General features: G+C 39.6%; 1 protein-coding gene across 1 annotated transcript; it reads left to right on the top strand.

The window, feature by feature from the left end:
* The first annotated feature begins 4775 nt into the window (after positions 1–4775).
* Positions 4776–5966, top strand: C1GALT1C1 (C1GALT1-specific chaperone 1). Its single transcript, XM_006877476.1, has one exon. The coding sequence runs from the start codon at positions 4781–4783 to the stop codon at positions 5735–5737; it is 957 nt and encodes a 318-aa protein (XP_006877538.1). The 5' UTR covers positions 4776–4780; the 3' UTR covers positions 5738–5966.
* The last annotated feature ends 7243 nt before the right edge of the window (positions 5967–13209 follow it).

Raw genomic sequence — 13209 nt, 5'->3', positions numbered from 1 at the left:
AAACTACCATCGGTTCCGCGCGAGAAAGATGAGGCTTTCTGCTCCCATAAAGATTTACAGCCTCGGAAACCCTGCTGGTATTTAAAATACTGGCGGCATAGTTTCTAACATCACAGCAGCACACAAGCCACCACAATATGCCAAGCTGACAGTGGAGTGGTGGTGAGTAGTAGTTAAGTGCCTTCGAGTAGATTCCTACCCATAGGGACCCTGCATAGGGTTTCCCAAGCTGTAAATCTTCAGGCGAGCAGAAAGCCTACTCTTTCTCCCAAGGAACAGCTGGTCGTTTTGAACTGCTGACCCTGAGGTTCGCAGGTTGATTCCTCACCACTACGCTACCAGAACTGGTAAAGAGAGGTTTAAAAGACCTTTCGGAGGATATCAAAGCAAGCGGTGAAGATAGGATTGGATTCCAGCCCAAGAGTACTAAAGTGAAACACATCTTTGCAAATATACGGGTGCAAGAAAGCAGAAGTATCTTAGAAAAACCACTCATCTACCTGGCGCATAGGTTGCCAGGAACCAGAGTCTTCCACACTCTCGGTTTCCCCACCGGGAAAGTGAAGAGATGGAAAGTGTCCGCGGGTCCGAAGCACGCCTACCTTTCTAGGCGTCCCATTGGGTACAGGAGAGCGTGAAGAGGGGAGTGCGGCGAGAAGGGGCGTGCTACGTATGCACGCCAAGAAACTGGCACGCTGCGTGTGTGTGTGGTTTTTCGACGTGGGCGCGGGCCGGCGGCTCCGCAGGGCCGAGGGCCCTTTTGCCCCGCCTTGCTATCCTTGCAGTTGTGGCGTCTGTTTCCTGGTCGTCTCCACCTTTAGCGAAACCAACGAGAGGATCCTGTCTGCAGCTAGAGGAGCCTGGCCGGAGGGAAACTCAGTGACAGGCGGACGTGAGTGGAAAGCCGGGAGTGGCTGTCTTTCCGCCCCCTGAACCTTTGTAAACACCGGTGAGTGACGGGGTTTCAGCCCCCACCACAGCGGATCCCGGGCGGCGAATCCCACCTCTTTCCTGAGGAGGATCTAGATCCTTGCCTATTCCCAGCATGCTCCATGCGGGACGCCAGGGCAGGTGCTAAGGAAGAAATCCTTGCGCTTCTGTAGGCGCTCCTTTGTATCTCAATTGGCTCTTGAGGTGACCGTGCCCTACCCCTCATATCTGTTCCCCATTTTCCTCCGACTCCCGTTTAGCTACTCCAGCACCTTCACCTTCTAAAAAGATTCACCTCATCCACTCTGATAGCGCTTCATCTGTGCCTGATTTCTGTTTCCCTCTTCTCTGCTCCAAATATTCTATCTTGTGTGTTGCCAGTGTTGCATTTTTGAGAGTTTTTGGTTGGGGCCTCACTTGAGTGGGGGGGAAATCTACACAGAATAATTTGTGTTAATGAGTTTTTGTGTTTTTTAAAAAACTGGTTGACTTTTTGGATTTTGTGCAGTAGTTTTTGCTGCCTTGAGTAGTATCCCATCAGGCAGAATTCTGACACAGACACAATGGAGCTTCAAAAAGTTCATGGGAAAATTCCATTCTCTTGGTTTCATTTTTCCAAAAACTTTTTGATGTTCCCTCGTATTTGCCATCATGGAACTAAGAGACACATGTAATTTACCATTTATTGGCCATAAATAATGAAAAATGTGCAATATGAAGTGTGAAATTCCTATATACATTCATTTTTAGAGCACCTCTTGACAGTTCTAATAAGCAGAGCTTGTTTCCTGTCACTTCTCTTTTCTTCTTGAAGCTGTTTATAGATCAAGTACTGTGAGTGACACAGTGCAATCATCCTGCTTCTCTCCCCACACCACCCAACATTTGGAAATTTCATCTGCCAAGCTATATTACACCTTGTCCTTCTGGTAGAAATCAAAATCTATTTTTCTCTACAAGCATACCTCGTTTTATTGTGCTTCACGGATACTGCTTTTTTTCTCTCACAAACTGAAGTCTGATCAGCCAAGTCTATCAGCATCTTTTTTTTTTTTTAAGTTTTTATTGTGAATTGAATGAAAGTTTACTGGGCAGATAATCAGTTTTACATTTACATTCAGTGAAATCAGTTTCATTGCAGTGATTACAGTCCCCTCCATATACCATCAGGCAACGTATTTACCTCTATCTCCCCCCTCCCCCGTTTTTTGGTGTACACATACAAAACAGAAAATACATACTCATTTAAATGTCCAAAGGGCACGCTTTACAAGCCAGCCTCCTGCTAGCAGGCACACAGTCTTTCTCAGTCCATGGGCCTAGAGTCCTCAGCTGCTCTTAACTCTCTATGCCATCACCTCTGCCACTGTCTCTGCTGTTGCTGCTTTTCTGGTTAGGATCCTACACTCCACTCATGCTCTTCTCTCTTGATGGTTTTAGGGTCCTCTGTTCCTGAAATGAAAGATTAACTACTACCCCCTTTTAGTTACACATCTTCTACATTTACAGTTGTGACAATCACAAGTAGTCCAGATAACAATTACAGAATTAAAATTACAAATTAAAAGCCAATCCCTCATCCTCCCCCATCCCCTTTCACCAGACCCATCTGTAAAAGAGGAAACTAATCAGCTATCAAGGAGCTCTGGTAGCACAGTGGTTGTGAGTTGGGCTGCTAACCTCAAGGTCAGCTGTTCGAAACTACCAGCTGTTCCACAGGAGAAAGATGAGGCTTTCTGCTCCCATAAAGGTTTACAGCCTCAGAAACCTTGTACAGGGTCACTATGAGTCGAAACTGACTCCACAGCACACTACCACCACCACCACCATTCAAGCTATAAGCACCATTTTCCCACTTCATATCTCTGTGTCACATTTTGATCATTCTCACAATATTTCAAACTTTTTCGTAATATAATCACACACTTACTAGATTACAGAATATTGGTAAACAATATGCACTGGGAAACCAAAAATTCACGTGACTCATCTTACGGCGATGCTGGCCTTATTGCAATATTCATCTTATAGCAACATTTGCCTTATTGCAGTGCTCTGGAACCAAACCCGTGATGTCTCCGAGGTATTCCTGTAGAAGGAAACCATGGAGATGGTGATGTTGGGTACAAAATATCAGTTATAGTTAACAGATCCCACTTCTGGGGTTTGTTTTGTGTGTGTGGCATTATAGGATAAGTACTGGACTGCTAACATAAGATCAGAAGTTCAAACTCACCAAATGCTCCTCAGAAACCCTATACAGGGTCGCTATGAGTCAGAACTATCTCGATGGTATTTAACAACAAAATAGGAAAACAAGTGGTGCATTTAGTGGTTACGAATCGGGCTGTGAACCTCCAGGTCAGCAGTTCGAAACTACCAGCTGTTCCGCGGGAGAAAGATGAGGCTTTCTGCTCCTGTAAAGATTTGCAGCCTCGGAAACCCTGTACAGGGTTGCTATGAGTTGGAACCGACTCCATGGCACAAAACCACCACCACCACCAGTGTTAATGGTATAGAAGCACTGTGGAGACTGCTATGTAATGTGAACAACAACAACAAAAAATACTCAAATGATGCTAGGAGATCTGGTGTCTAGATCCACTTCTACCACTGACTGATTGTTACTTTGGGTCAATTACTCAACCTCTCTGGACCTCAGTTACCCTGTTTGTAAAATGAGATAAAAGGCACCTTTGAACTTTAAGAGACAAAGGGAAAATCTAAGTAGCTCAATAAAACATTCTTTGTGGAAATGGAGGGGTGATTGGGAAATTTCTAGCCTTCACTATCATAAATGGTTAGCATACAATTTTCTTTTTAAAAAAGTTGTATTTAATGTTGGCTTCTATTTTAAATTTCTAATTAAAATAAAAGAGTAGAACTTTCCTTTTTTTACATTCCCAGAGAAGAACCTGCCTTTTCAAGAAATAAAATGTTCATTTATGGGTCCTGGTGGCACCATGGGGTACTCATTGGACTGCTAACCAAAAGGTCGATGGTTCAAATCCACCAGCCGCTCTGCAGGAGGAAGATGAGGCAGGCTTTTTCCATAAAGATTTAGCCTGGGAAATCCTTGGGAACAGTACTACTCTAATCCTATTGGGTCACTATGAGATGGAACTGACTCTTATCCAAGTAATTCTCATCCAAACTATTCTCATTTGAATTTTTAATATACCAGTTAGTTGAGGTACTGTATTAGGTACTATATTGGAAAACATTTAGCTTTAGGAGCAAACGTATAAATATTAACATACATGCTATCAGTCTTACGATACTTGATTTAGATGTACTCAAAACACTTAAGGTCAGCAGCCATCAGTTAAATAAAGTACTACCTTGAGAATAGAAATGTCAACACAGATGCTATTGGTGATTTGCCAGTTGTAGGTGGCTTTATTAAATATAAGGTTTTTGTATGAAGGCACATTTATATCTGCAAAGGCATTTCACTAATGTAAACTTGTTTAATTAAATTCCATTAAAAAGAATTATGGATGGACAGCTTGTGTAACATTGGTTTCCAGGGTTAATGCTTTGATGTAGTACTTGGTTCATTAAAATCCCCACAGATGAATTGCAAAATGGGCCTACCCTCAGCAAATTATACTCCATAGAGGATTTGCTTCAAAATTCTAGTTTGCACCAAAGAGTAATCAGATACCATTGGAAGCTAAAGATTCCTAGGGTCATTGGTACTATATACAACTAGCTGGATTTCAAACTTGGGAGGATTTTCAATGTGTAGAGCACAATGTAAGTATATAAGCAATACCCAAGCAAATTGCTACGCTAATCCTTTTTTTTTTTAAGTATTTTAAGGATCTTTTTCTTCTTTATAGGAAAAATGTTTTCTGAAAGCAGTTCATTTTTGAAGGGTATGATGCTCGGAAGCATTTTCTGTGTTTTGATCACTATGCTAGGCCACATTAGGATTGGTCATGGAAACAGAATGTATCACCATGAGCATCATCACCTACAAGCTCCTAACAAAGAAGATATCTTGAAAATTTCAGAGAATGAACGCATGGAGCTCAGTAAGAGTTTTCGGGTATACTGTATCATCCTTGTAAAACCCAAAGATGTGAGTCTTTGGGCTGCAGTGAAGGAGACATGGACAAAACACTGTGACAAAGCAGAGTTCTTCAGTTCTGAAAATGTTAAAGTGTTTGAATCAATTAACGTGGAAACAGATGACATGTGGCTTATGATGAGAAAGGCTTACAAATATGCCTTTGATAAATATAAAGACCAGTACAACTGGTTTTTCCTTGCACGCCCCACTACATTTGTTATTATTGAAAACTTAAAGTATTTTTTGTTAAAAAAGGACCAATCACAGCCCTTCTATCTAGGCCACACTATAAAGTCTGGTGACCTTGAATATGTGAGTATGGAAGGAGGAATTGTCTTAAGTATAGAATCCATGAAAAGACTTGATAGCCTTCTCAGTGTCCCTGAGAAGTGTCCTGAACAGGGAGGGATGATTTGGAAGATATCTGAAGATAAACAGCTAGCAGTCTGCCTGAAATATGCTGGAGTGTTTGCAGAAAATGCAGAAGATTCTGAAGGAAAAGATGTATTTAACACCAAATCTGTTGGACTTTTTATTAAAGAGGCAATGAATAATCAACCCCAGCAAGTAGTAGAAGGATGTTGCTCAGATATGGCTGTTACTTTTAATGGACTGACACCTAATCAGATGCATGTGATGATGTATGGGGTATACCGTCTTAGGGCATTTGGGCATGTTTTCAACGATGCGTTGGTTTTCTTACCTCCTAATGGTTCTGACAACGACTGACAACTCGAATAAGAGCATATGTACACTGTATACGACATGTTATTTGTGGTGACAACTACATATGCAACATAGTGTATGTTGTTTTTTTATTATTTAAAAAAATTAGTGATGCTGGCATAATTATACATTACAACTTAGTAGTGTATTTTTTAATGGGGTGGTATTTTTTCCTCAAAAGTACAAATGTGTTGGAAAGAAATGTTTCAAGAATAGTAATTTTGCAACTAAAGGGTATTGTTGTAAATACTGTATGGTAAATTCTAAATTATGAACATTAAAAATCTATTGTGGCCCATATTTTTGCTGATTGGTGAAAAAAAATTAAATGTCTTTATAGCTTTCTAAGGTGTGCAAGTGAATCTCTAGCTGTGAAATTTGTGATTAAAATGAAACTTAATGCTGTGTTATTTCTTTAATGATGATTTGTGTTCTAAACCACTTCAAATGCCAATAGATTTACTAAGGAAATATTACTAACCAATGTTAGAGTGAAAGTTTAAATCTGAGAAAAAAGTGAAAATTAATTATAAATATTAAGGAATTTTCCTGGGAACTAGTTTAATGGCATTCCTCAGTCTGACTCTCCACTGTGTAAGAAGCCCTGGTAGGGAGAGTAGTGGATTTTGAGCTAGGTTGCTAACTGCAAGGTCAGCAGGTCGAATCTATCAGTTGCTCCACAGGAGAAAGATGGGGCTTTCTGTTCTGTAAAGATTTCCAACTCGATGGCACACAACCACTATCACCACCTACACTGTATGCTGACTGAAATTGGAGTGGTGACTATAAAGAAGACACTTAAGTCATATAAAGTATATAAACTGTATAACTACACAGTTATTTAACTGTGCTATTTCTCAGTTAAGCAAGCTTATAGCCGGGGCCGGCATAGATTTTTTTCAGTTGAGATTTATTTACCTATTTTTAAAGTAAATAACATGCACATTATTCCATGTTGGGGGTAGCAAACCACACAGTCCCTCCTGCACTGGTTTTCTGTGTGTAGCATGCATGCATTATATGCATGTGTACTTGATTTGTGTGGGCTTGTCATATGCGGAAAAATACAGTGTTCCTATTGGGCAGATAAGAGGCCTGGTGTGGCGCTATAGGATAAGCACTGCACTGCTAACCACAAGGTCGGAGGTTCAAACCCACCAGCCGCTCCTTGGAAATCATTAACAGCTGGGCAAATAAGTTCTGTGAAATCACCTTTGAAGAACTTGTTTGGGCAGTCTGGCAGTTGACCTTACTTGAATTAAGTCTGTCTTCATGTTTGTTGATCTGTTCAGGGTCTGAGGTTTCTCCCACATTTTGGGTCTGGGGGCCCTAGCCTTATCATTGATCTTTGATTACCATACCATTTGCCTGATTTCGGTGACTACAGGGTCATCAAGAGTTGGAATTGACTGCATTGGCAGTGAGTACCTAGTGGTAAATGCAAGGGGAATTTAAAAGTTCATGGAAAAATTCCATTTTTCCAAGAACTTTTTGAAGCCCCCTTGTACAACAGCTCCTATGCCTAAAATGTATGATTTGTCCCATAATCTGGTCTTACACACTGGATTAAATCAGATCTATAAACCCATATAGGATGTGAAACCATTACCTTTTGTTGTTGCTGGTAAGTGCCATCAAGACAATTCCAATATGTAGCAAGCCTGTATAGGGTTTCCAAGGAGCAGCTGGTAAATTTGAACCACCGAACCTGCAGTTCAAACCGACATTATGGTTGAGTGCTTATCCTAGTGCTGCACCAGGACTCTTAGAGATCACTACTTTAACTGGCCTCATGGTCTTCTAGAACTCTAGCAAGCCAGAAAGATCATTTCCTCAAGAGGGCCTTAGGCTTCAAATTATTGGTTCTCAGAGCAGTGTGTAGAACTCTGTTTAAATTTACCTGAATTCCTTTATTGAGGTTTTTGGTTAAGATGAAGGGTTATTAATAATTTTTAACAATAATAAAAATCTTTTTCAAACACCGTAATATGTGGTCTGAGATGTGATTTCTTTTTAAAGTTGCCATTCTGATTCATGGCAACCCATGTGTGTAAGAGGAACTATGCCTCAAAGGATTTTCAGTGGCTGATTTTTCAAGATCACAGGCCTTTCTTCCAAGGTGTATCTGGGTGATTATTACATATTAAATCACTTTCAGTGTGTGGCACTGTGGGTTAATGCGCTAGACTGCAAAGTTGGTTTGAACTGCAAGGTTGGTGGTTCAAGCTCAGCAGTCACTCCTTGGAAACCCTCTACAGGGTCACTATGGGTCGGAAGCAACCCAACGGCACTTAACAACACAGTGATAAACAGTATCAAACAGTATCATGTTGTGTGACACACAGCTTATACATGTCACCTTACCTCCTAACACCAATATATTATGAAACATCTACTGTATTTATCACTTTCAATCATAGTAGTGCATCAAGGTATGAAACCAAACCCACTGCCATCGAGTCAATCCTGACTCCTGGCAACTCTGTAGGACAGAGTATCAGGGTGTACTTGTAATAAATTGTAAATATTCATTCCATTGCTTGATTTGCTTATGGATGCTCTGGTAACATTGAACTTTGAACCAAATTAATGCTCTAGTTGTATTTTACTTCATGAGTATTCCCATTTAGTTAGTTTTAAATAATATACTGTCTCTGAACTCCTTAGTGTCAAGTCCTATAGATACAATCTGAATCAGTAACATAGAAAATAGTACTACTGAGGTCATGGTTATAAATTTCATTACCATACATGTCAGTAAGCTTCATATGAAGATAGTATATTCAGTAGCCAAAACTGTAACCTGAACCCCACTGTTAACTGGACAGAAGGAAGTGAGTTCGGGAGAATGGAGGAAATGTATCATGATTGGAAATATATTTTTGTATGTAGTGGATGTAGCCGAAAACTTGCTTGTGAATCAAACCTGATTTGTAATGCCCAGATTTTTCTATACTTCAATTGCCCTTATATATATCAAGCATTTATGAATTCCACAAAGCCTGGTGCTTTGTGGAGAACAAAGCCCAAACTCATGATTGATTATTGTTGTTGTTATGTACCGTGGAGTCGGTTCCGACTCATAGCGACCCTGTACAGGGTTTCTGAGGCTATCAATCTTTACGGGAGCAGAAAGCCTCATCTTTCTCTCGTGGAACAGCTGGTAGTTTAGAACTGCTGACCCTGAGGTTTGCAGCCCAATTCGTAACCACCGTGCTACCAGAGCTCCTTCATGATTGATACAGGGAGTCAAAAAAGTCATCACATATAAGCTTTACATGAGCAATTTTTTAAAAACAACAAAAATAACTATTGTTGGAGTATGGTGGTCTTATTGCCTTTAAAGTCCTGGACTTGATAAATGTTTATTTCTCTTAAACCCACACAATTCCCATTTCTTTGGTAGCTTACACTGATTTCACTATATAAGACTAGGTATATTAGTTATACTATTGCTTTGGAAGTCAGGCAAAATACCCTGGCAGGAATAGCAGGATCTGAAAATAAACCTCATTTTCACTAAGTACATAGGTCACAGAATTGCTGCCCTTAATGTGTGATAGGCTTGCATTTGAAAAAAATGCTTTACTCTAGTGGCTGTTAAGAGCCATTGACATAGGTACTCTCTATGCATAATCAGGGAGCTCTGGTGGTATAGTGGGTTATGCATTGGGCTGCTAACTACAAAGTCAACTGTTCAAATCCACCAGCTCCTCTGTAGGAGAAAGATGAGACTTTCTACTCCTATAAAGATTTACAGCCTTGGAAACCCTTTACAAGGTCGAGTCAGAACCAACTGGATAGCCAAAAGATTAGCTCAGTACTATCTGACTCTGTATTGAAAGGAAAGGGGGAAAAACTGTTTCTAGCTTGATGAAGACTTAATACCCGCAATGAGAATATTCTTTCCCATTTTTAGCATTCTAAATCACTTGCCTCTTTAAGGAAACTCAGGGAAATAAAAACTTCTCTAACCCCGCGCTGTCCAATAGAAATACAATGTGAACCACATGTGTAAATTTAAATTTTCTAGTAGCCACACTGAAAAAGTAAAAGGACACAGGTGAAATTACTTTTAGCAATGTATTTTATTTAGTCCAATATATCAAAAATAATTATCATTTCAATACGTGATTAATCAATAGAAAAATATCAATGAGATATTTTACATTTTTTTTTTCATATTACGTCTTGAAAATCAAGTGTGTATGTTATACACAGACTAGCCACATTTCAAGTGCGCAGTAGCCACATGTGGCTAAATGGCTACCATATTGGACAGTGCAGTTCTAACCAATTCCAGAAGGGTGAGACTCCCTAGCTGAGATGTAAATGGGAGAAAACTTGAAGCTTCTTCTATAAGTTGCATTTATTTTTCTGGTTTTCTTGAATACTGTGGAAACTGCAACCTGACTTTTAGCATGCCCCAGGCCATCTCCTTGCTTGAGTTCAATCACTGGATCTTCCTTGTCAAAATTAAAGCATTGGATCTGGAGTAAAGTATAAATTAGATCCCTTAGCTTTTTTTCCCTTAGATCATAAGTAAACCAAAAATGTACCTATCGTTACCTTTAATGTTCACTAACCACCATTTCCCCAGCTATCTTTTGGGTATGTTGGTAGTCTCAGAGCAGCAGCTAATGCTCCCTTTTCACCATAACATTCTACAGAGACTGATCACCTCATCTGCTTAACCGCCCCCTTGGATCACTTTGTAAAAAGATCTAGCCAAGGCTTCTAAATGGCCACACCTTTAAATGGTCACATATTACTGACTTGAAGGGGACTAATAGGAAAACTGAAGACCTTAGGACTGAGTCCAGTTTCAAAAGATTTTCCCAGTATCCCCTGTAATTGAAGAAGACAACAGAAAGACAGTCCCTCAGAAGCCCAAATAATATACTGTGCAGGCCTCCCACTCTGAGCTCATTCATTCTAACCAGATTTCCCCACTGTGGAACAGAGGCTTAGTCAACATATATATCTTTGTCCAATAACCCATAAGCAAAGATGGTGATGTGACTGGGTTGAGCTTAACAAAGGAAATAAGTGAATTTTCTGCAAAACAGGCTTTGCAGTCAAGCAGACCTAGATTCAAATCCTAACTCTGACACTTATTAGTTATGTATCTTTTGGAAAGTTATGAATACCTTTCTGAGCCTTAGTTTCCTCATTTTTGAAATGAGAATTAAAATCATGGTATTGTTTAAGCAAGATATATAAGTAGAGACTGGCACATAGTAGGCACTCAGGAAAAGTGACTTCGCTTTCATTCTTAAATAGCACTCTAAACAAATATGAAATATGTATTAATCTTTTGTATTAAATATCTTCTATTTAAAGTTTTTATTGTGCATTGAGTGATAATTTACATGGAAGAACATCGTTTTACACTCAACGTTTTATTGCAATGATTACAATCTCCGTATATCATCATTCAACAGTATTTGCTTCTGTTCCCTCTAGGGTTGTTTTTTTTGGGGGGGGGGGGGAATGTTCACAAAAAACTCAGGAATATATAATCATTTAAACAATGTATTAAATATCTCAATGGTAAGAAATTAAGATGCGTAGTGGTTACGAATCGGGCTGCGAACCTTCGCAAGGTCAGCAGTTCCAAGTTACCAGCTGTTCCGCGCGAGAAATATGAGGCTTTCTGCTCCTGTAAAGATTTACAGCCTCGGAAACCCTGTACAGGGTCGCTGTGAGTCAGAACCGACTCCACGGCACATAACAACAACAACAACAATGGAGTATTCAAATTCACAAAAGACCTCTTTTAAACACTACAGGGTTTAAGATAACATCTATATGTTTAATCTTTGCCATGGACAAGCACTGGACTGTTAACTGCAAGGCTGGCAATTCAAACCCACCACTCCTCAGAAACCTATACAAGGTCACTGAGTCAGAACCGACTTGACAGCACTTAACGTGATAAAATAGCTTTTCCTCAAACAACATTTTTATAAAGTAAATATTTTTAAGGATAGATTTTAAAATTGCATTTGAGAACACCGATATCATTTGTTCAATGTTTATTGCACTTGTTCTGTGGAAGACACTATAGTAAGCATAAGGAATAAGGCAACAAAGAAGTCTGTGATCTCACATATGAGAACATTAACTTAGAACATGTTCGTCTTTCATACCAAATCAGACAGTATCAGGGCCCAAATTGCCAAAATAATAGATTTCTATCTCCCTAGACTGCCAAATTAAGGAGCTCTGGTAGCGTAGTGGTTACGAATCGGGCTGCTAACCTCAAGGTCGGCAGTTCGAAATTACCAGCTGTTCTGTGGGAGAAAGATGAGGCTTTCTGCTCTTGGAAAGATTTACAGCCTCAGAAACCCTGTGCAGGGTCACTATGAGTCAGAACCGACTCCACGGTACTTAACAACAACAAACTGCCAAATTTTAGCATGATTTCTGTTTCCTTACCCCTTAATAATAAGTTTCTCCTTATATCTGCAAAATCTACTTTTTAAGTGAGACTCCTGCTTCACTACTAAGTGCATTTGGGTATTTGGTACTTGACAGAGAATTGAATTTCACAATTTCCAGAAGCTGAAGAGGCCACAAGCCTTCAGACCTGTACATTCAGAGTAGCAAGAAAGTAGAATTACTTGACTCCTTTGCTGATATTTTACAAATCACAGTTAAACCTGTGAGAGCTGGAATTCAGCAGAACTGCTCTGTTTTCCCGAATCTCACAAGTCTTTGACAGGGTCCAGTCTTTTCTATCAACTCATCGGAGTAAAAACTTACTCAAGTTTTCATTCTCTGCAGGTTTCCACCTTAATAGATTCCAGCTTTTGCAAGTTTTACTGTATGTTTCAACCTTGTAAACCACCACATAAGTGCTGCAGTATAATTGTCCAAGTTTGTAACACATTGTAGTCCCTATCATTTTAAAAACAATAAAGCAATGGCAACGAAAAAAATATTCTCCAACCATATTCTTTTGAAAGCTATTTAGGAGAAACATATTTGGTGGATTAGAGGTTGTTTTTATCCAACTAAATGAAGCTATTGCTTCTCTATATCCAAACATATTTCAAGTTGAACTTAAAACTAAAATAGCTTATACAAGCAAGCCTTAGGAGGAATCTAATAATACAAAAGCATACTTTTTCAAATCCTGGGTAAGTCAACTCTTAAGAAAGCTGTCGTACACCTACAGGACAAAAAAGGACACTCCTTTCCTCCTCCTCACCCTGCCCAACTTAGTCCAGATACATAAGTGAAGAATGAACTTTGTCCTTAAAAACACGAATTTTGAATGGAGCAGAATTACTGTTGTTAGGTGCCCTCAAGTCAATTCCAATTCATAGCAACCCTATGTACAACAGAACAAAACACTTTCTGAGCCTGTGTCATCCTCATCATTGTTCCTGTGTTTGAGCCCATTGTAGCATTAGAAATGATGAAAACAGTATATTGAGTCAGAAAGCATTTGAAATTTTTCAGATCAG

Source organism: Chrysochloris asiatica, unplaced genomic scaffold (genome assembly GCF_000296735.1).
Source record: "Chrysochloris asiatica unplaced genomic scaffold, ChrAsi1.0 scaffold00504, whole genome shotgun sequence".
Taxonomy (NCBI): Eukaryota; Metazoa; Chordata; class Mammalia; order Afrosoricida; family Chrysochloridae; genus Chrysochloris; species Chrysochloris asiatica.
The sequence above is the reverse complement of the archived record's forward strand: the minus strand, read 5'-3'. Positions and strand labels throughout refer to the sequence as shown.

Bases quoted from the DNA above. Each gene is read 5' to 3' on its own strand.
- C1GALT1C1 (XM_006877476.1), top strand. From the start codon at position 4,781: ATGTTTTCTGAAAGCAGTTCATTTTTGAAGGGTATGATGCTCGGAAGC.